Below are 23,402 nucleotides of genomic sequence, written 5' to 3' on the forward strand. Positions count from 1 at the left end.
ATACATACATGTTTTATTGGAAAGTTGAACAACAGCCCCTGCGTCTGTGGACTTTTTAGTTTTCTATGTACAAATCACCGAATTAACATTCAGCAGAGGTCCTGTTGTATATTAAAGTTTGCTTTATGTTTTTTAAATACATCACAGCTTTAACAGCAGGTACATATTCTACTTCACTTGATTTTCTCTCCACTTCACTTGATTTTCTCGCCGCCCTGAAAAAAAGTCTGTTTACCAAAAAGCCAGGCTGAGCCGTGGATGTCACCGACTGTCCTCAGGAGTTAATGCTCGGCAGCTCAGCCGGCCTCTGGTGATTGCTCTTCAACACTGCCCTTCATCTCCTGTGACAAAATAATCCTCTCGTCCCCTGAAATTGTCAAAGCAAACTTCCCCAGACAAGCATTATTTGAATAAACTGACCTCTTATTTGAAAATATCTAAACTTAATTAAGGGTTTGGGTTGGGTACACAAAGTCTGACGGGCAGGCAGACTTTGTGTTTGTAATGTGGCTCTGCTGCGGTAATTCCTTTTGAATGTTGTATTGTGTATTTGTTGCATTTCTTGATTTAAGAGCCCATATCCCTTGATTTTTGTTATTTCACACTTGGATGTGTTTTGGTATTTGGAGCATGTTTCCCATATTGTTACAGCTTTGCCTCTTGAATGCACTTTGTCTCTGTGCTCCTCTAACAAAGAGTATTCCTTCTCCACTTTGTTCACAATTCTGTGATTATCTATATTTCTTATGCCACCTCTACTCAACATTCAACTTCAAATTCATACCCATTAATTGGTTTTGATGATTTCCAGATGAGTAGAATTTAAGGTTCTCAGTTGCTACGATGGATTTATACCAGTTAGTTTCCAGAAAGGTTGCGTTTGAGGACAATGTAGAAAGATATGTGATTTTATAGCACAAAATCCGATCAGGCTTCCTATAGCACTTTTTTGCTCTGGTGCCGTTCTGGCTCATGAAGCAAATTACTGCTGAAAAGGAAACCGCCCTCTACATCGACTCGCTGCTCTTTACCAGTAGCAACATAAAACCATCTGGAAACAACAACAAACACACAGAGAAACGTTGTACGACTGTATAATTATTTTTTACGGTCGCAGCCCGATGATGAAAGCAAAAGAAAACGAGACGTTAAGTCAGCTGTTCAATGGGGCGGTCTGCGTGCTGGATTATCATCTAGCTTTGGCTAGTTAGCCTGTAGGCCGCTGACACCATGCTGAATGTATTTGTAGATGAATGGAGACATGTAGGATTTTAAGTACATTAGTTAAGGATAATGGATTCACATTAACCCAAAGGTGCCCAATAAAAACTCTACAACCTTATCATTGCTGCAGAGCTGTCAACATTTACAATTTTTTCCACCCCTGAAGCAAATAGAGAAACTTTGAGACCATTTTTACTGACTGCTCCTGGGTTAGCAGGTTAACAGACACATCATCTGAGTGTGAACCTTCTTCATTGTTATTTTCATCACTGCTGTAATCTGCTTTAATATCTCTTTTGTCATTTAGTTCATCAGCCACTTGTCTATAAAGGCTGATCCATGCTCTGCGCATGTAGCCTACACACTGGGCCGAGCATTCATAGTCTTTCGGTTCCTGGTCCTCTTATTTACAGATTCTCTGGCATCTCGGTTTAGTCAGAACAGAAATGACGAATGTTTGTGTACTTTGTCTCAAAGAACTGCAGCAAGAAAATAAAGATTTCCTTGGTGCTCGTTCCTTAAACTCAATTAAACAAATTTGGCTGCACGCTTCCTAAAAATACTTTTTTGCAGCCTTGGAGGACTAACAAACCCACCAACTACATTACCCACAGTGCATTCTGCCTTGCCCATGCATATTTCAGCAAATCACAGTGTATCTCATCAGTCACATGCCAAGTGACACCTTTCATCTGGCCACTAATGGGAGAAGGCTGCAGAGGTCACACCCGGGCTTAATGAATTAACCCAGCGTAAGAGATCCAAGGGGTCTCCTGTTCTTTTCTTTGTATTTAGAGCCTGGATTCTGCTCCTGTCTTCAAGTGTCTCACCTTGGTGGATGCTTACACTAATTTCTATCTGTGCAGATTGTCTGAGAAGGATCTGAGCAGGCAATGGTCACAGTGAGTGAGTGAGTTAACTAACCTCAGTTAACTAACAGGTATCTGTCCCGGTGGTCTGTCAGTGTTGAGTGTGCTGCACATTCATCATTGTTCTGCAGTAATGCAAAAGCAGCACGCAGCAGTGGCTCTATGTAATTAACTCCCTCCTCCCATCATCACCTTTCCATCAGAAGACTTTTCTTTCTTTCTTTGCCACACAGCAGAGGACGAGACAGCGCCCTGGATGTTAGTTCTTCAAGCAGATCAAGGCTCTGATGAAGGTGTAAAATTAAATTCCTCAAGGAGAAACTGAAGACACCTTCATTATGTGCTTGTCACACACTGCACTGACTTCCTCTCTCAGGGTTTCAAGGAGAAAGAACTGGAAGAGGAGTCAGTCCGAGTCATTGAGATTGAGTAATACCTCCGAGGGAAACAGTCAAGGATGCTAAAACAAAGACTTCCACCTGCAGCCTTCTACAGTTGTTGTTGTTGTTGTTGTTGTTGTTGCAAACATCAAGAAATGAGAAACAAAAACGTGATGGAAGAAGAACACACTCTGATATATAGAGCTCTACAGTGGGTTATCAGTACTTTATATCTAGATACGGTATATTATATTATTTTGTATAAAGCTGGTAACATGATCTGAATAGATCATTTTCAAACTGCACTTTTGGAGTGTTGGTGGTTCGATTCCCGGCTGCTGTGGTCGATACTCGTGGAGTGTCCTCGAGCTCTTCTCTACTGAATGAATTAGATTCATAAGTGGCCGACAAAGCGCTCGATACACAAGTGCTGTTTGAATGAATGAATGAATGAATGAAGGAAAGAATGTGAACTGTAATTTATTTTAAGCTCTTTGAGTGTTGGTTAAATCAACACTACAATTTCTTTACCTCCTTAAAATAGCATCTTTATAGTTTGATTTAAGGTTACGCTGACTTGGCCACTCTTCACCCTGAACGGGGGGGGGGGCGATCTCCTGTGAAAAGCCTGTAAGTGACTGATAGTCTCAGTTTCAATTGACAGAATCAGGTCCAGCAGGTTGAAGAGTGATGCCGAACTGTGGAGCAGTTAAAAAGACTTGGGAGTCAGTAAGTCACCAGGTTTTTTATCTCTGATATATTTGGCCGGGACATTTTTCTTAAATGTGAAGGATTCTGAACAGAGGCAGCTCTTATATGGCTCAATATCCACCCTTCAGTTGTGATATTGAGTTCAGCTCAAATTCATTTACCAAAGTTTTAGTGTTGCTTTGAGGGCAATAAAAAAATACTATCAAAGGTACTGCATTTAGCGTATATTTTGTGTATTTACAGATAATTATTAATAACTTAAACCATCAACTTCGGGGCGGTGTGGCCTAGGGGGTAGAGTGGTCGTTCTCCAACAAGAAGGTTGCCAGTTCAATCCCCACTCTTCCCCATCTGCAGGCCGAAGTGTCCTTGGCAAGATACTGAACCCCTAAATGGCCCCTCATACATGTTGAGTGTACTAATTGTAAGTCGCTTTGGACAAAAGTAATGTAAATGTAATAATGTAATGTAACTTTCAAAAACAACTTATTTAAAAAAGAATGGGAATGTGTGGCATGAGCTGTACATTTTAATTTCAGACGAACTAAACATCACATTAGAAAAGAAGCAGTTCCAGAAAAGCTGGAGTTTTTTTGTTTTGTTGTTGCCAAGACTTCAACTAGTTTATCAAGTTTACAAACAGGGACTTAGCGACTGGTGCAGTTAATTTGTTCCAGTCTATTCCGCCCATTGATTTTTGATCTCAGGATTTGGTTGCTCTGAACCTCGGCTGGATACAGTTGGGGTGAAATTTATTCTGCTGGTTCATTATAGGCACCTCAGCCCAACAGACTCCTGTTGTCTCACTGCTTTTGCAACAATAATTGCCTCTCCCCAATACTGTGAGGGCTCTTTCTCTTTAGGCCGAATAAGACTTAACTGGGAAATTGATTTTTCTTTCTTTCCACCTTTACGTTCCTTTTCTCATTTAGAGAGAAATATGTGACCACGTCTGCTTCTGTCTTAACCAGCGTTGCCATCTCCTCCATCAGAGGGAACAATACTTAAACTGCCGGCGTCACATCCAGTTAAGATGTGTTCCAGACAAACTGAGGAGAAGCTGGTGAAGTCAGCCTCCTGTTTAGTGCACTTTGTGTCCTAATGACTTCAGAGCAAACAGGAAGACTCTGGGTTTTTTTTTTTACGTTCACTCAAATGTGATAATATGCAAATGCCACTAACTGCAAGTCATTAACCTTTCGGCAATGACGGTGTCACAGAACCATTTCCACTGAATGAACATTAAATTACAGTCACACATTTGATTCACATTAGCATTTTGTATATTCCTGACCAGGAAACTCAGGTTTATGTGGTGGCCCAGGTTGTTTACTCACTCAAAGTACAGTAGACACACAATAATAGTTATACATACACACTTTAATATCCCTACTTACATTTATTCTCAAGTTCACACACTTGACGTGGCTCCTCCCCTCCTGCCGCCAACAGGTGAGCCCACGGATTTGATTGATTGTAGGATCATTATAACTTTATAGAAATGAAAATCAATGTTGACAAATCTGAGAGATAAAACATTCGACTGTGGAAACAATCTTTCACCTGAGTTTTAATGTTTATCTGTTGAATTAATGTCACAAACACAAATAGTTGCAACACTTTCCGTTCAATTGAAAAAGTTTTATTTTGTTGTGAAATATTTGCAGGAGTGGAAGATATAGTGTCGATATTTATTTGAAGAAGCTCCTCTGCAGAACATATTGTTGAACAGAGGCTGAATATTGTGTCTGAAGAGATGCAATAAATATTTATTGATATCAATTTGAATATTGTGCATTGAATAGATAAAGTTGCATAACTGCCTTTCATTGTGTATTTTTATGCTCTTATATTGGAATTGCAAAAATATTACTTTTTTGGAAGATATTCAAGTTGTAGATCTCGGCTTATGTTTTGAATTTATTAAGTGATATTGGGCTTGAAAATGTTAGTGACCACCGCTTTAGATGGACCGATGCACTCATTTTGAATTTAAACTGGTTATTATGGTTCCAGTATGACACCCCGTCCACTTTAATGATCACATCATGTCATGTACATATTGCATTATTCTATTTGTCCACATATACAGTTCAGGCCGGGGTTTTATTCCTTTATAAAGTCTAGCAGTTGAAGGCAATATAGCCCAGTGTAGAAAAATGAAATTTTACGGGCACCAACCGAAAACCTTGAGAAGAAGACACACACTATATATCAGCAGTGTCCTCAGGCCTGTTGTTTTCTCATAACGAGCGATGACAGGTCTTTCCTTTTCTTTGCTCGCTCTGTTCTTCAGCCTTGGGAGAAAATGTTCTGCACTCGTTCCTGCTCGGCCACTTTAGAGGGACGACTCTCTGTGGACTTACTATCGGATCTCCTGAAGGAACTTGTATTTCCCGTCGTCATCCATCTGCACATTAACAGCCGAGCATCGCCGTATCAATAACTGAGATCACATTAGATGAATCAGTGTTGTGCAGCCCTGATATCATCGAGGTGTTGATTTTCCAAAATGTGATAAATAAACTCAAAACGTCTCTCGTGTTGGACGTTACGTATTTTTTGGGGAAATGGAGAATCGTTCATTTCCTCAACAGTTACTCCAGAATTGATGGACCACAGAGAAAATGTGTGAAAGTGAAAGGTTTTCCCACTTCAGTCCAAACGGAGCTGAGAGCCCGAGCTTTTAGCACGACTACCAGAAATATTTTCACATTTTCTCTCGGAGTGCTGCCACTTCAAACAGCTTTTCAATATTATCAGCAGCAGGAGCTGTGAGCGGCTTCTCCCAAGGGGTGCCACGCGGTCTTTGTCTATTATGACACTTTTGACATGATGGCTTGTGTAATGGATTATTGACCTACTGTTATCTCTGAATAATCCTGGAAATGCTCACTTTGAAGACAACGGTTTCTCTCTGTTCGGTTTCATTTCCCTCCGCACCTGTCTCCACTGTCCAGGGCTAAATAATATATATTTAAATCATGTGGAAGCAGAGAGGTTATAGCACAGTTAGGTTTCTCTTATGTTGAAAAGTGAGCTGGGCAGGCATGATGTCTGAGGCCATTTGTCCCCCCCCCCCCCCCCCCCCCGCCCGCTCCCTTCAGTCCCCTTCTGATTGAAATACAATGTCCCTCCGAGTGTTAAGCGTGGAATAGTAATGCAGCTGTGTCTCGGCTCACTCTGAGGTATCTCAATATTAAAAGTGGTTGCAGGGAATATAGATGTGTCGGGCTGTATAAGTGATGCATGAAGTCATTTTCACCAAGGGCAAAAGAGTCGTGCACCAGAGACGTGGTTGTGTACGGGGGGGGGGGGGGAATGGAATATTTGCATGCACTACGCCGCGCCGGGACCATGCAGTGACTTTATTGCTCTGATTGCATACCTCGACAAATAAACATTAAAATCCAGAGCTTTGTTAAAAGTCACCCCCGAGCCACCAGAGGTCAACCGCATTTCCCCTCAATGTCCCAATTTCCCCACTCACCTAAAAATGGCATTTGCCTGTCCCTGCAAGCACAAAGCAATAATCACCACTCACGATCCGGCAGGTTATTACTTTTTCACGGAGCTTAACCGTCCTGAAAACAAGAAGTGTGTGGGGGGGAGGGGGGGTCTATTTTTGGACCCACCATCAGGGAGCATGTGGACTTTCTCCAACTGGCAGCAAAGGAACCTGAGCTGTGACAGCTTCTCTTACACGCCAGGAAATAACGTTCGAAAAAAAGTAAAAAAAAAAACATAAAGTCATTGTTTATTTAGCACGACAAGTTGGACCCGGCGTTCGAGTCTTGGCGGCCGTGCTTGTTTGGTACATTCAGTGATCAAGACTATGATTAGCACCTGGGGATTTGAAATTTCAGAGAACACAAGTACACAACACGAGGGTTGTGTGGCGACGCCAACATTTTTATGAAACAGAACCTTCCCATCATGAGCCAGATCCCCTCAAGCCAATTAGAAAAGTTTGTTATAATATGCTGGATAATTTTAATGCAAAAAACATGTACAACGAATTGTGTGATACGTCTAATAAGGGTGTTCAATGAAAAGGCTGGACAGATATTTGATTTCAAACTAAAAGCCTGGAGAGAATTAATACCACACATCATGCAAACACACGCCAGCTCCATCATCGCTCTGGCAAGGTTGAAGGAACTCACAAACCCTCCCAGCCTACAAGGGATCAGGGAAGGGGGGGGGTGGGGGGGGGGGGGGGGGGTAAGACAACTGGTTTCTGGTAAGTAGTCCGCGTAGTGATGGAGGAGGTGAGGTGAGGTTGCATATGATGTATGGATTGCTCTATCTGTAATGATATTCCACTGAATAAATGGTCTCAAGCCTAATCAGCTTCAGTCAATATAATCTCCCTATGAAGGTCTTCATTAATCTTGCAGGCTATGGCTAATCATGTCCGTCCACTTGAGCCCCCACGAGCGTCTCACCTACTTACTGTATGTTATTCTAATTAATTCTCACCGCTCCGTCTGGAGGCTGCCGGGGAGAGAAGCCCGAGACTCCTGCTCACTTGTCTCCTGTGCAGCAGCAGCAGCACGATGACCCAGTAGAAGTAGATCTCAGACAAAAGCAGGTGAGTTTATTATTCGCGCCCATCTGCCTTCCCCCCCCCCCCCCCCCCCATCATCCCTCCGTCTTCCTCCTGTAGCCTCACCTCTACCTCTGTTGTTCTGAGCTCTTTTCTCTCCCAGTTGGACAAGCTTCATATTAAGTTGAACTTCATAACGTCCCCGCGCTGGGGACAGCGATATGTCTCCAGGTCGTCCGTCCATCACGCCCGTCCTCACGACTGTGATATGTCAGAAACACCTCGGGGGGGAATTTATTCAGATTTGGCCCCAGCGTCCACTTGGACTCGAGGATGAACTGATTAGATTTTGGTTGTCAAACGTCAAGGTCGCCGTGACCTCACATCCATCGCATTCCTGTAAACGCAATATATCAGGGAACGGTCGCGGGGAATTTCATTATATCTGTCACGTACTGTATCTGCACTTTGGCCTGAGGATGAACGGATTAGCGTGCAGGGGGTCAAAGGTCAAGGGAGCTCACGAAAACACTATTTCCATCATAACGCCAGAATTCACAAGCATATATACAAAACACTTAAACCTCTTAGAAACATTCCAAGTCTTCATATACTATGAGTGTGGACCAAAGACTATAGAGATGGATAAAGCATCTTTTTGTACCTCTGTACAAGAATGAAGCTGAAATATCTCGGGTATTGGTTTCGCCATTTCTGGCAGGTTTTCTGCTTGTCCTACCAAAACCTATATTTCAAATCTATCTGGACACACGTGGACACACATGGTTATGAACTATAACTGTACTAAGAGAGAAAAACACGAGGCAGGCGTCAAAGTTTAATGTAGAATGTATTTAACACACCGAGATGTGGTTTTCCATCGATTTAAACCCTCCGTGTACCACACATATGACAGGAAGGACAAGGTATCATCAGCGTTAGGCTGTTTCATTCTTTGTTCAAGTATCAAATGGCCATTGTCTCCTTTGTTGACGTTATCTCGATGGCGGTGTTAAGACCTGCGGCGGGTGTCATCGCTCCGGAGCTCGCTGAGACGCTGCCGGCCCGGCCCTCTCAACCACAATGAGTGTTTGTGATTTCCCTTCCTGGGAAAGATAGAGATCAGAGGGATCTGTAAGGGTCAGTGCATTTATCAGATGAAGGTGACGGCTGACAAAAGCAAGTGCCTGTCAGCTTCAGTAGTCAGACAAACAAAAGGGACTTTTTCTTTTTTGTGTGTGTGCTGCATTTGTCAGGTTTTTGTCAGTCGGAAATGTTGTTTTCACGGGGAAAGGGAATCGGGGCTTCTCGTGACTCGCTATTGACAGAAGCAGTTTGTGAAATGTAAACTCTCTTTTTGACAGAATATCCTTGTTACCTATTTGTTATTCTTCACTAGCATAAGGGTGGATGGTTGACAAACTCGTATTCACTTATTACTTTCAAAGTTTCAGGTGCTTTAATGATCAGAAACACATCACTTTCCTCAAACTGCTTTTTATAAACACAAACAAACCAGTATAACACACAAGAGGAAAGAGAAAAAAGCACCATATGCTTCCTTTGAGGTTCTATATATATTACTGTATATATTGTTGTTCTATATTGTTGTTTTTATACTGTTGTTTTATGTACAGTGCACCAACCACACCAAGGCAATTTTCTGTATGTGCAAATATACATGGCAATTAAAATAATTCTGATTCTGATCTTATGCTGATTCTGATTCTATATGGTTCTTCTGGATGGTCATTCATTTATTTGATATCATGAGTTTATTTATGAGTAGACGACCACATGAAAAAACTCTAAATATTCCCTCGTTACCAGTTTCTTTAAAGTGAGTCAACCTTTTGCCGTCTATATTTGTTCATGTCTTGCTTGTGTATTACTAAAGGGACACAGAGCTGAAGTACATTAAGTACAATATCACAAAGATTGTATTGAACAGCATTGTACTATCAAGTACTTTGATTATTAAAATTAAAGTACTCTCTATATAGTTTGTCACAAAGCGGGAGGTTGCTTTGGTTCTCTAAACTATGGTTTCCATTTACTACTAAACAACCAAATGCACAATCAGAGTCATTATCATCAAAAATGAATTTAAGTCTTATGGCTTTGTGCACATTACGGTGACAGAAGCCTCCTGAGTGGCGCTGACATGATACGTCTACATGTACTAAAAGCCAAATTAGGCGTTTGTCTTGTCAGTGTTTTGAGCCTTTATTAAAAAAGCAAGTTTGAGCAGATGTCGTCTTTAGACAGGATCCACTTCTTCTCCAACAAGCTGTTTCCTTGTCACCGCTCTGCTTTTCTCCACTGCTCGGCAAATTGTCACAGCACAGGTGTCAGTCACGGAGACGCCGAGTTGTTCTCAGTCGAATATAGATATAGTAAACAAACCAGTTAGAGAACAAACTGCTGACAGCTCGGTGCCACCGGGGGGAAAGTTCCAGACTCTGTTCTGGAATCTGCTTTCTTTAGAGAAAATAATCAGTCTGAGACGGAGTCAACTGTCCAAATGTCCACGTCTTTGTCAAACACATTCCTCCATGTCAATGCATCAAAGAAACTGTTTCCACTTTCCTCACCATTCATGTCTTTGATGATTCGTCCCTGAAACTTTACCTGTTACCTCAATGAGTGAGTGGTCCTTGCTGTTGGCTGCAATTAAAACACACAAGTCCATCCAGAGACACAAATCCTCAAGTATCAGCAGAGACAAATAATAATTTAATTCAACATGACTTCAACGATTGCATTGTCAATAGAAACATCCACATGAATGTTAATGACTCGGAGGTGAAGCGTGAAGGTTCCACATGCAGCTAAGTTCTGCTGCATCTGAGGAGCTCCACTGAATTTGCAGAACAACGGTTATTCTTTATCAATTCATCACTGCGTCTTGTTTTGCTGTGTGTTTATTTCATGAAACCTTGGCAGGCGTTTAACTATTTAATAAAAAGCAACAAGCTGTTAAATCAGGTTTTAGTTTTAAATAATGGCCGTTTGAAGTTTAATGTTTTAATGATCCAGGGTTTATTTTCCCAACACAGCAGAATTAATTGGAGCAAATCGATAATTAAAATTGTCCGTGATGAAGCACAGATCAAAGGCTTCATCACCAGGGAGTCAACGCTCGGCTGTGATTGGTTAAATGAACATTTTATCTATGGAAGACATTTATAACATTCTATAATTGACTGTTCGTCTTCAAAGAGGAAAAACAATGTTTACTGGAACTGGATGTACAAAAGAATGAAAGTAAATAAATAAATACAAGTTCAAGAATCAGACAAATCAATTAAACATCACCAATAGGACACAGTGGTTTGAAAGAAGAGGCACTGAACCCAGAAATACAAAGGCTCTTTCAAAAATACAACATATATGAGAAATTATATAAAATTCCTAAGCACCTTCTAATGCTAATCGGATTTTAGAAAAACAATTGTTCAGCGAAAACCATTGTTTCACTTCTGTCATCAAAAATATCGATTTCTATTGCACATTAAATGGATGTTTAACGTCACCAAAATGTACAAATATTGCCAAAAATTGATTGTTATTAAATTAGGAGCTAAAAATACCCCAAATAGGTGCGTTAACTGTTCCAGCTTTAAAAGGCCCATTTTGAGAGGCTTTGTTCTTTGGGCATCAGCAGTGAGGAATTTAGTTCACACCTCCACGGAGCTGATTCTCTGCCGGATAAACCATTTAACTGACGAGCGACCAGCTGCTAATTGCTTTGCTTATCAATTTTACCAACTCACAATACCTTTAATTTCAGACGGAGTTCCACATCCTGCCTCTCCCCCGGAATATGTGACACAGTAATTGCCCACTCTCCATTTGCAGATAGCAGTGTTTTTGCAGCTGACAAGTCCCCAGAGGCACATAATTATTTCTCAGTTTTGTTCAGTTCTTTCATGGCACTTTATCACGTCGTGCAAAACACTCCCACTACACCCAATTTCGCAGAGCTCTGATTAGAGTCTGGCTGGGCTTTCCAATCTTTTTTTGCATTTTAAAGTTTTTTTTTAGCCCCATACCTGCACGGCTATGCCTCCACATTACCATGAATCTCATCCGTTTGTTTGATTGTACAGTTGCTTTGGGAAACATGTATGGACAATCAGCTGTCACGGGGGGGGGGACTAGGTGTGTGTGTAATCTTGCGTTGTGATATTTATAGTGTCGTAAAAATCAACACTATGGCAAATGACTCCCCCATGTAGTAGATTGAATTCCTCAAAAACGTAAGTGGAATGCTGCGCTGACAGAAACGACTAGTGACAGCCTCAACTGCAGTTTACTCTTTTTTTAGAAAGGATATTATTCTGAACCCCCCACGGACTCTTTTACTTTGAAAGGGAGCAGTTTCTCTCTCTCCGCCTCTCTGACACTTACCGTTTTATTCAATTTTAAACTTTGATGACAGCGATTTTCCCCGAGTATGCAACGTATCCGCCGTGCGTCGTAAGAAGTGCACGCTTTGACCCAAGGCGTCGCATATTTGCCTTTGCAGAGTGCCTCTAATGGCTGATAGATGCTGCTGCAGAGAAAGAGTGACAGCGGGAAGTCAAAGGGGGAGGGACTGCCAGCGTTGTTCTAAAATAGAAACAATAAGGTTTCCCACAGACGAAGCTGCAGGTCCTGGTTGTTTCGGGCACTCGGGCGTCAGACCTCCCGAATCTGCACCTTGTTGCCAAAGCGTCCCGACACACCTATTGCATCACAGATACTCTGCTCATGTTTTTCAGACAGTGTGTGTATTTATTCTGCAGACTGAACGAAATGCACTCAAGGTTTTCCTTCCACCTATTTCACTCGGAGCTGTCTCCGACTGGTGACACCTCCTCATGCTGCCGGGTGCACTCGTTGCTGTTTTTTCTTGGTTTCCTGTTCGGCTGGATATCTTGTAGAAAACTGTATTCTGTGACATATCATTCCTCATGCTGTAATTTGAGGAAAAACGAGTCTACTGTGTCAATTCTAAAGAATAAAATCAACATATGTCAGATTGTTTCCCTCCATTTCCACATTGGATGAACATTCATATCATCAAATATGTCCTCGTGGAGAAGTTAGGATCAGTTTCACATCAAAGTTAATAAATGATTTAACTCTTTGCCCTTTTTTCTTTTCCTGCAGATTTTGCCGGAGCTGTTGCAGCGCGGCCGATTTCATACGCCGCATTTCTACGAATGAAACAAGACAGCTCTTCGTCAGGGCTCAACTCGCGCAGCCGACCTCGACAGCACGGCGGCGGGCTGGTGACTCCTGACTGGCCTCCTTTCTCCAGTCACCCCCTGTCAGCCCTGAGTCTGCTCAGCTCTCAGGAGGACTACCAGAGTGAAGGTACAACTAACGCTGGAGTCAAACCTTGTTTTCTAAAACTCTCGTCTGAAGAGAAATAACGTGAAAAGTTTAGCTTTGTTGTTCAAGTTCACGATCACAAACAAAACTGTACTAGAAAAGTCACGCCACCTCACAAACAGCTCCTGAATGTTGTGATTTTCTTCCTCGCCTGAATTACATCCACAATTTAAGCCGAGGATAACGACTGCTTGTGTACACTCTGTGGTGTTCATTAGTTCTGAAGACTGGGAGATGAGGCGGCATAAATAAATATGATTATCTGTAAATAGAGGGGTTTTGTGTGTGTACTTTTGGTGGCACCATCTGTCTCCTTGTGCCGTCTCGCTCTCTGTCTTGTCGCCGCATCATGAAGGACTTGGTCAGTTGGTCTTAGTGCAAACAGGAGGTTCCACATGAGTTCAGATGACTTTACTCTCACCTGACCAGCTGAACCAGAGGCTGGACACTCCAGAGTTTGAGTAAACTCCCCAGAACGTGATTGTTGTGAACTCACTCTCTCGTCTCCCTCGGCACTCGGCCATCTCCGGTGTCACTTCAGACATTCAGGCTTCCTGGCCCGCTCAGATTCGGTGTAGAAACAAATCTCACCTATCCATCATCCCCGTGGTGTGCTCTGCAGTGACCGGGGTCGTGCCCTCTGTGAAATTGAAGTGGGATCATAGCAATATCCACCTCTCTCTGTGTTCCTGTCAGCACACAAGCTATAGACGTGATGGATATCTTTGTCAAAAGGGAAGATTTAAGACCTGAAACACAGCAAACAGGCGGCCATAAATCTACATGGGTCACTCGCTGGCCCGACGTACAGTGTGAATAATTTCAGAGGATATGACGGCAGATTGATGCTTTAATTTATGATTAATCACGTCATGCTTTTTGCATCTGGAGTGCCTCATTAAAGGAAATATGAAGGAAGCAGCTGAATGGGCGAAGAGAACCTCCCTGCATGGTGGAACTTACAGTGAATGAAGATTGTCACATTAAACAGAAAGCAGGAATAACAACTCTTCTCCTTCTTCTTCTTCTTTGTGCGTTTGTTCTTTTTTTACCTCATCTTTTATGTGTGTTTCTTTCTTTGTGCGTCTCCGCCAATGATTTTCCGTCTTTTTTTCTTACTTCCCCCGACATTATTTCTGACGTTTTCACTACGTCGCTGTACGATAACTTACTGTACATCTCTACTACCAAGGTGAGAGTAATGGCTCCATTGTGGGCGATGACACGAGCATTGTACCGCTGCACTGGATTGATGTTCACTGAATGAAATGGATGCCAAAAAGTGCTGCACCTTTGCTGGCTTAAAGGGGGGATATTGCTTTTTGGCTGTGTGACTGACAGATGGCCACGGCACTTGAAGTTGAGTGATTTAAACAACTTCTAAGCTTGTGGGTGTGTGAGGGGGAAACAGACACACACACACAGACATATGGTCTCCATCCATCTCTTTAATGTTTTCATATGGTCACAAACATGTAAATGGAGCCAGTTCCAGTCGCTGAGCTATAGCGTCCCGAAGCATAAAGGAAAACTCTCCTTGATTGTGTTGAGGCACTTTTCTCTCATGTCGGATCATAAACATGTGAATATAAAGATGGACGATGACACTTCCCCAAATGGGATGGACAAAACATCTTCATCGCCCCCTGGTGGCTTGCTGCAGGACGGTTCATAGGACCTGACTTCTCTGTGTCATTGATAAGTATAACTACATGTAAAACTTCATTTCTGGAAAGTGAGAGCAAGTGGAGAAGTGTCGTCCATCTTTATATACAGTTTATGAACATAACTTCATCTTCATCAGTGTGGGTCATAAACCCTGTCTCCTCCGTGTTAGCATATTGGACGTGGGACAAACTAAAAAGTCGGAAGATGGTGCAATTCTTCTGCCGTGTTTAGTTTAAATTAGTTTTTGGATCCTATAAAACTTTAAATTGGTCGAGCGTGTGCATCCATACTGCTTCTCCACACCACAACCACCACACTACAGACTCTGCCTCCTAATGACAGCGGCAGCGCCCATATGTGAGATGGTTAAGCTTCATTTCGGTGCAACGGGAGGAAGAGGAGACGCGTCTTCAATCTTTATTTGCTGTGCATAATAGAACAAGACATTTCCGGTTCATTTGTCCGTTTATTGAATATTTTAAAGTTGGTCAAAGTCAAGGTTAGTTTCACCTGTGAGCCTGAGTGGAACATTTTACGACTCTCTGCAGTATAATATGCATTATGTTCTGATTCAGGTCAGGCTGCACTTTGGACCATAATTACAGTAGAGAGCAGTCAGGAAGGATGAGGACACTCTTCTTTTGTTATTTTGGCTCTTTGTTAAAACACAAGGGAATAAAAACAGAACAATAACTATGAGCTGAGAGTGTCTCTCTCCACATTAGATGGACACCGGGGGAGTTGTGTCCCTTTTTGGGCATCATCTCTCAATTTTAGGGGACAAAAAGTAAATTTGGAGAATGAACACAGTCATTGTATACAGAGTCATATTTAATGATTTGCATTCCTTGCAGTTGATGACGTGTCCTTATGTCCAGCAGACACCAGCAGAATCCCCTCGGGAGGATTCACTGCTCGGCCATAATATTGTCCAATTTCATTTCTAGCTTGTTTCAGCTGAAACACGAAACCAGAAATGTTCTGTTTTCATTTGAAATAGAAATCATTTCATCACACACCCGGCCCCACTCCACAAGGCTGCTGCTGCTGCATGCTAGCACTGAGGAGTAATGGTATGGATGGATGTAGAGACACGTCTTTGCTTCCTTCTTGTTTGCACACCAGTAACACTGCAAGGATTATATTCATAGCAATATTTCCAACTTCATATTGATTCATGTTCCTCCCCTGATTAGAGTATTTTTCTTCAAGAGCTCTTTATTTCCCTGTGGAGCAGTAAATTGCTGACAAAGGGTGATTATACAAGCCCAGAGAAAGAAGCCATGATTCTTATCTATCTTTAGATCATTCCTAAATAGAAGGAGGTGACTGGCACTGTACTACGACTCTTTAAACATGGATTTCTATAGATCACACCGTAAGAAATGTGTTTACTTTGCTGTGTTAACACAAAGAACGTGTGTTTACCTGGCTTTTCATAAATTCGTAATCAGAGAAACTCTCGGAGAACAGAGCAGTCCTCCTCCGTCTTTGAAAAGTCTTGAATTCCGAGGTGCACTATAGGTAGGGAGCCGTCTGCAGCGAGTGCATCCACTTGTGTGTGAGCAGACTTGATCAAAGAGCCGAGCGCTGCGAGGGAACAGATGAGAATTGCAGCAGAGACTGTCAAGCAGACAACATTAAGCGAGAGAGCACATTGATTTGTGAGGGGGGGGGGTTTACAGGAGACAATTCATATCACCAACAGGAGCCCGATAGACCAGGAAGCTGTGGGCTGAGCGTCGTCATGTAGGTATTGAATAGCATTTCGCAAATTTGACAATGCATAAGCATTTGTAATTCAAGCTTTTAATAGACTTCTTACTGGAAAAAAAATAATAATATCCAAACGTTTAAAAACTTCTGGCTTTAATTAAATTTCTATGTAACATGACCTCATGTCCCGTTGTTTAGAATTTATCGCTGGACCTTAAGCAAATCCCATTATGTTTCATTTTAAAGTTATTTAATCTGATTTACTCGCTTCCTCTGGGATCCATATGTTGTGTTTAACATTTTTCTGTCATAAATAACATTTCTTGTAATGTCTCGACTCATATTGATGTAAGAAACTGACTGGTGACGTTAGTAATTTATAAATATCTCTGCAAATCATTCATCTGAGCATCTGCATGATTTATCTTCTCTAAAACACCAAACCTCCATTAAAGCCGACTTTCTACTCAGGCTCTGATTCCACATTTTCAACCACGATTGTTGTCTCGAACTTCTGATAATGAATCGCAACCTATTTTCACGAGGGCCTCAAGTGTCGCTCGCTCTGCCAGCCAGGAAAAACAATCAAAGCCTTTGTACCACACAAAGAGAACAGCACATTGATGACAGATCATCTGCACTGTCAGATTTTAGTACTGTGGGGATACCAGCACTCTGCTGTGACGTGAGCAGCAATATAAATCTTATTTATGCATTTTTTATGTCGTTACATGTGCAATATTGATTTAGATCGGAAGCGAAGGATAGTGGAGTCAGCGACTACGTGAGAAGACAAGAACAAAAAGTCCTACACATTTTAAACAAGTTCTTGATATGAGGATGAAAACGCTTTAATTAATTCTTTGTTTATTGCAATTAATGCCATTTCAGAGATGAGCTATAATTATAATCTCAATTTGTTGCACAGCAAAAGTGTCTGAATTCCAGATGGGACATTTTTTTGTGGACAACATTTTTAACACAGACTTATTTATTTCTGGTAATTTTGCTTGTAAAAAGCTTGTTATCATAAAAAAAAAAAAAAAATCACCTCCTTGATTTCGGTTCCACTGGATTCTGTTGTTTTAATGTGAGAAGTGAATTTAGATCAAAGTGGGAAACAGACCTCGGAGACTGCAGATGTGGAACCGTCAAGAAATCCTCCTCCGTGAGTCAGTGTCGCTTGTCAATCACATTTCACGCTGTTTACACAGCATCGAATAACTGACTGAAACTGAAGCTTCCTGTAGAAATGAACGTGTGAGAACACATCAGGCGGAAATGACCGAAACCATCTTCAAGAAGAAAACATTGACTATTTTCAGTCAGTCATCTTTATTCATTTCGAGACAAATTATACAAACAAGTGAGAAAATAGTGATGACGAAAAATCACTTAATCTACGTCTTCAAAAAGGAGCGTAAGTACAAACTTATTCAATATGATCTTATACTTAAATAGATTCCTATATATCTATATATATATATTGTTAACCTGCGCTCTATATTGCATAAAAAGTACAACAAATTAGGTTTAGTAATAAATACGATATAGATAATAAAACAAAGGTTATGTTTGACTTATTCATTTGCTCCATGCCCTAGCCATTAACATAGAGGAGGCAGGTTTTTTTTTTAACCTATACCGTAGCCAGCCACTAGGGGGATATCAAGAGGCTTTGGCTTCACTTTTGGGAGCTGCCTATTCAGTCTGTGTGAACAACCTCAGCTGAAGAAAACAAAGAAACAAGAATGACTACAACCCCAGAAGCTGTTTAAGTGATTGAATTATAGCGTGTGACATTTTTATTATATGTATTACATCCCACCAGGTTATTTGTATGAATACAAAGAGTCACTTCCAACTCATTAAATTGTAAAATCTACTTCAGAGCGGCTCCAGCCTCAAGGTTTCTCATTGTAAACACATTTTTCCACATTTCTCACTCCGAGGATTTTTCTTAATACCTTCTTTCTGCCGAGCAGCTGCATCAGTTACACAATATGTCAAGTGTCAGCGTTTGGCCAGAAGAACACTGCTGCCTGTTGCTGGTATAGTTCAGTTTGTGCTTTTTAACAGTTCCATCACTCGGAAGTCGGCGTGAAGAAGCGCTCGGGCGATCAAGGTGAATGGACGACTATTGCGATCATCCTCATCTTCATCTCTTTTTTTCTCTCTCTCTCACAGAAAGTGAAGAGTTCGGGCCTGTTTTCATCCTGGAGCCGGATGATGTCATTTTTCCTCTGGATTCTACCGAGAAGAAAGTGGTGATGCAATGTGACGCACGGGGAAATCCGCCGCCTACGTACAGGTGGGACTGGTTTTCCTTCCGTCCCCTTAAATTGTAATCTCACCTTCATTCATTACTCGTCTCTGACATCCCTTGTTTTGTCTCGTGCTCTTCAGTTGGTTCATCAACGGCTCGGAGGTGGTGGAGGAGGCGGATTACCGCTACAGCCTCATCGACGGAAACCTGATCATCACCAACGCGAGTGAGATCTCTGACTACGGGAAGTACCAGTGTAGAGCAGAAAACCGCTTCGGGAGCGTTTTAAGTCGAGACGCTCTGCTGCAGTTCGCATGTAAGGTCGACCTTTTTACTTATTCAACCATCTTTTACCATTCTGCTCACAAAACGTCTCAGTAGCAGCAGCTGTAGCTTTTAGCTGCAGGTGTCTGTGTTGGCGAAATGCATGAATGTACTTTTTTTAAGGTCTGTTTGCTTCGAGCTTCTTTGATTCCAAAGTAAACCCGTTTAGTTCCAGGCTAAATAAACACCTTTACTCTCTGCAGTAAGGTTTCGCTGAGTTCTGAGTTTTCACTGGTTCCATCTGATCTGTTGCGTCACGCTGCTAACAGGGTATGTTTTCTCAAATGCCACAATTTTATGGTGAATTAATATGAAAAACTACACATTTCTTTTCAAACTACTCCCCTGGCCAACCTCCTAAACGTCATCAGAGGCAAAGTCCGCTCAGACGGTGCGAGCACAGCTACTGTGACCGAACGAAAGTGCATCGCTGGTTCACTTTACAGTTTCCTCAGGGGCAAAGAGCGCAATAGCTTTATTGGCATTTCTGCTGGGAGCCTACTGGTTTCAGTGGTTGCTGCTAAGTATATGGTCTCTTATCTTGTTATTTTTAAAGGTCTTTGCTAGAGGAGTAGATGTTATGTCTGTTGCATAGGACAACCTGGAGGTTAGCATTACCCTAGTTCCAACAACACAAAGCCAATTGGCCTTTGTCTTGCTTGAAGTATCGACTACACTGCCCTCCAAAGGTTCAGGTGGTACTGCTGCATTTGGTTTGTTTCCTCCATATCTGTATATTCATATTTCAATCTACTATCTATCTATCTATCTATCTATCTATCTATCTATCTATCTATCTATCTATCTATCTATCTATCTATCTATCTATATTTCTATCTATCTATCTATCTATCCATCTATCTATCTATCCATCTATCCATCTATCCATCTATCTATCTATCTTTCTATCTTTCTATCTATCTATCTATCTATCTATCTATCTATCTATCTATCTATCTATCTATCTATCTATCTATCTATCTATCTATCCATCTATCTATCTTTCTATATTTCTATCTATCTATCTATCTATCTATCTATCTATCTATCTATCTATCTATCTATCTATCCATCTATCTATCTTTCTATCTATCTATCTATCTATCTATCTATCTATTTATTGTTCTTGGACTTATTCTATCATCGAGCAAACACGTGTTGGAATCAATCTGTAACTTTGCCAACATGACTAAAGAATCTAGTTCAGTTCTGCTCTGTCTGTTCTTCAGGTCAGTGGAACCATGTGTTTCCTTTACTCTTTCGTTTAATTTCTATAAGCGTGATCAAAAAAGAGAAGTAAAAAGTAAAGTCCTAAATTAAATATAAGGCCGTCTTCGTTGACAGACCAAAATGTCCAGATGGCAACGTGCAGACACAATTTAAACGAGTGCTGCTAATTTGTGAAGGACAGAAGCTGCACCTCAACATGAACCCTCATCTGTCCTCTCAACGTCCCAGACACCCCCCCCCCCCCCTCCTCCTCCTCGACACTCCACAGCAAAATCAGTAGGTTAAAGAAAAAAAGGGTTTGAGCCTTTTTTCTATGAAAATGGAAAGTGCCTGAAAATGAGCAATGCAACTCGTAGGCCCTCGTTTATTAGTGTACAGGCTTCAAGCTGAGATGTGGACTCTTGGTTGTGCATTGGCATGTAATTATTTTATATATATGCAATTTTCTCCTCTTGAGTATTTTCCCAATTGTTTTTTTTCTTGAAATTGCTTTTTTTTAATGTGGTTAAGGGGTTTATGAAGTTGTTTTTCTGCTATAGATGACTGTGGTTGTTCATTTTTCCCCACAAAGCTAAAGGAAACGTAGATATATCAGTTTAATGTGAGTGGTTTACAGGGTCTGTAGTTGTTGTTGTTGTTTACTGTTGCTTAATTGAAATCATTAAACCCAGAGCAACAATACTACAGTAGAATAAGGGATGACCTCACACTGCAGCCAACATGGGCCCCAGGATGCAGTGCAGTGCTTTGAGATGTTCCACAGAGACATGTACTGACATCTGGTTGAGTTGCTCTCTGCAGCTGCATGTAGTCTCAAAGCAAAGTGCATGTTGACTGGCAGGTGTGGAAGTTGAGACGATGGCCACATGTTTGTCGTCATGTTGACAGAACTGGTTTTCTGTCGTTCCAGTAACCGAACAGTCAGCGTCCTGTTGTTGATGGCACGACTGTGGCAGTAATGTGCAGCGATGCAGCGCAGACAGGATGCAGCAACTCCAATGGATTGCAGCCCATAAAATACCCAATATTAACGAGGCTATTATCATTCAGCTCTTTCTGCTAATTGACATCATTGCCTTGCAGTCGGCTCCAGCAGCTAATTGCCGGTGACTTAGAGGGTTTCGGCGCCACAGCCTGAACATCTCAGTGAATAAACATGTGAGACGGTCTCAGTTGGACCATTGAGTCAGCAACAGATCCCACATCTCACCAACTGGTGTTGTACTGGGATCTGAGGAACCAGTCAGAAATGTCCAAGTGGGGAGGAATGAATGGATATTTGTGTGAAGGTGGCACATACAGTTGTATCGTCCATTGAACAGACACTTGAAACAGATATTTTCTCTATTTGTGGATAAAGTCTGTTCCTAAGACTAAAATATCTTTAAACAGTAGAAATATGTTTGTATATAGGGGGAGGGGGGGGCCTGTGGCTGTGGCTGCGGCTCAGGGGGAGAGCGGGTCGTCCTCTATCCAGAAAGTCAGTGGTTCGATTGTGCTGGCGGCTATGCCATTCTCATAGAAAAAAGTGCTGTTCACAGTATATGAAGATTTACCATTTACCATATTGTAATAAAACATTTTTTATTATTTCAGTTAAAAGAACTTGAAAACATTAAGTTCAACTTTTTAATTGTGACGTTTGTTCAACACACTCATTACACAACACTGTAAAAGTTTTATAACGCTTAAACTTTGCTAGCTTCTATTTATGCACATAACTCAAAGTTTCTTTGTTCTCTGAGGTTAAGGAGTATAATAAATAAACAATTTGAGATTGTTAGGAACAACCAAAAAACATCACATATTTTTATTTGATTAAATATAATCAAAAACATACTTTTATATATTCACATATTCAGAAATGTGTTGTAACATTTACCGAAAGTTCTCGCCAATGTAAAAACCATCTCGATGGAGTTCATGATATCATAACCTATAAAGTATGATAATGAGGTGTTGGGTGTTATAGCAGTTTGTTGCTATACTATCTTTGTATACTAATATTGCACCAGTAGGAATTAAGGCTTAATTTGTGTTCATAGCCGTAGAAAAATAAAAAGTTAAGCAATTTCTAAACCTTTCCTCTGAATCTACAGTTTTTCATTGGACTCGAAATGCAAACATTTAAAAAATAAACTGTAAGAGGCTGTTAGTAGTGGACATGGAAACGAAAATGTGCAGCCAAGACTAAACACCAAAACCACATATGCACTGTACATTTGTTCACGTTGATATAAGCTATGTGTAATAATAATAACTATAATGTCAGAAATTACACAGGATCATCCAGAATCGATCTAATATGATTTAAAACCTTTACTAAGCTGGAATCAGAGAACATCTCTACTCATTTCATCCCATGACAGAATCTCTTTTTTTCTGTAATTCCATCCACGTGTGTTCAGAAGGGGAAGTGACACGTGTGTGTGTGTCCTCAGGTTTATTGAGTTCACGGCGCATACGCAGCACCATCAGCGGGTAATGGTCTCAAACCCAGTCAACATTTCTTTAAAATGGGACCCTTCAGAAAAGCTTGCCACGGAAACAAAGAGTGGTGCCCTGCAGCACACATTTGGATGCAGAACCTTCCCTCTCTCCCTCAGCATAACAAATAGACGGAATTTATCACTCAGCGTGGAGCGCAACTTTTCCTGTTCTTTTCATCTTGGCACCGCCCACACACACACACACACACACACACACACACACAGCTGTTTGTGCACTGCACTGAGGTTGTGCTACATCTACTTCAAGTCCATGAACATATTTTCTTTATAAATTGGATGTTTTAAAGCAATTACAGGTTGTTAGCTGTTGTAAAGATTTGAATGTGAAATGACACTTAAAAAGCTGGAGGCCTGTGATTTGACTCAAATGTGTCTGTCTGTATTCATAGACAAGCTGCAGGTTCAGGCTGAGAATGATCAGCAAAGACAAATATTACAGTTTATAAATATGTAATAATTTCCGCTGGCAGAGCGCCGGCTCAGACACGGCAGTGAGTCTTCCTCCTAACAAACCAGTGGAAGGTCTGGTCCTGTGAGCCAACTGACCTGAATAGTTTCTGTAACTGGAACATG

General features: G+C 41.3%; 1 protein-coding gene across 2 annotated transcripts in view; it reads left to right on the top strand.

Annotated features, from left to right (window-relative positions):
- Positions 1–23,402, top strand: part of cntn5 (contactin 5) — a 102,208-nt gene that overhangs the window by 28,495 nt on the left and 50,311 nt on the right. For both annotated transcript variants that reach the window (XM_053423651.1, XM_053423652.1), the window contains exons 3-5: positions 12,891–13,097; positions 18,687–18,810; positions 18,906–19,081. In XM_053423651.1, coding sequence (XP_053279626.1) covers positions 12,891–13,097; positions 18,687–18,810; positions 18,906–19,081 — 507 coding nt within the window. The remainder of the gene's footprint in view (positions 1–12,890; positions 13,098–18,686; positions 18,811–18,905; positions 19,082–23,402) is intronic.

Source organism: Pleuronectes platessa, chromosome 5 (genome assembly GCF_947347685.1).
Source record: "Pleuronectes platessa chromosome 5, fPlePla1.1, whole genome shotgun sequence".
NCBI lineage: Eukaryota > Metazoa > Chordata > Actinopteri > Pleuronectiformes > Pleuronectidae > Pleuronectes > Pleuronectes platessa.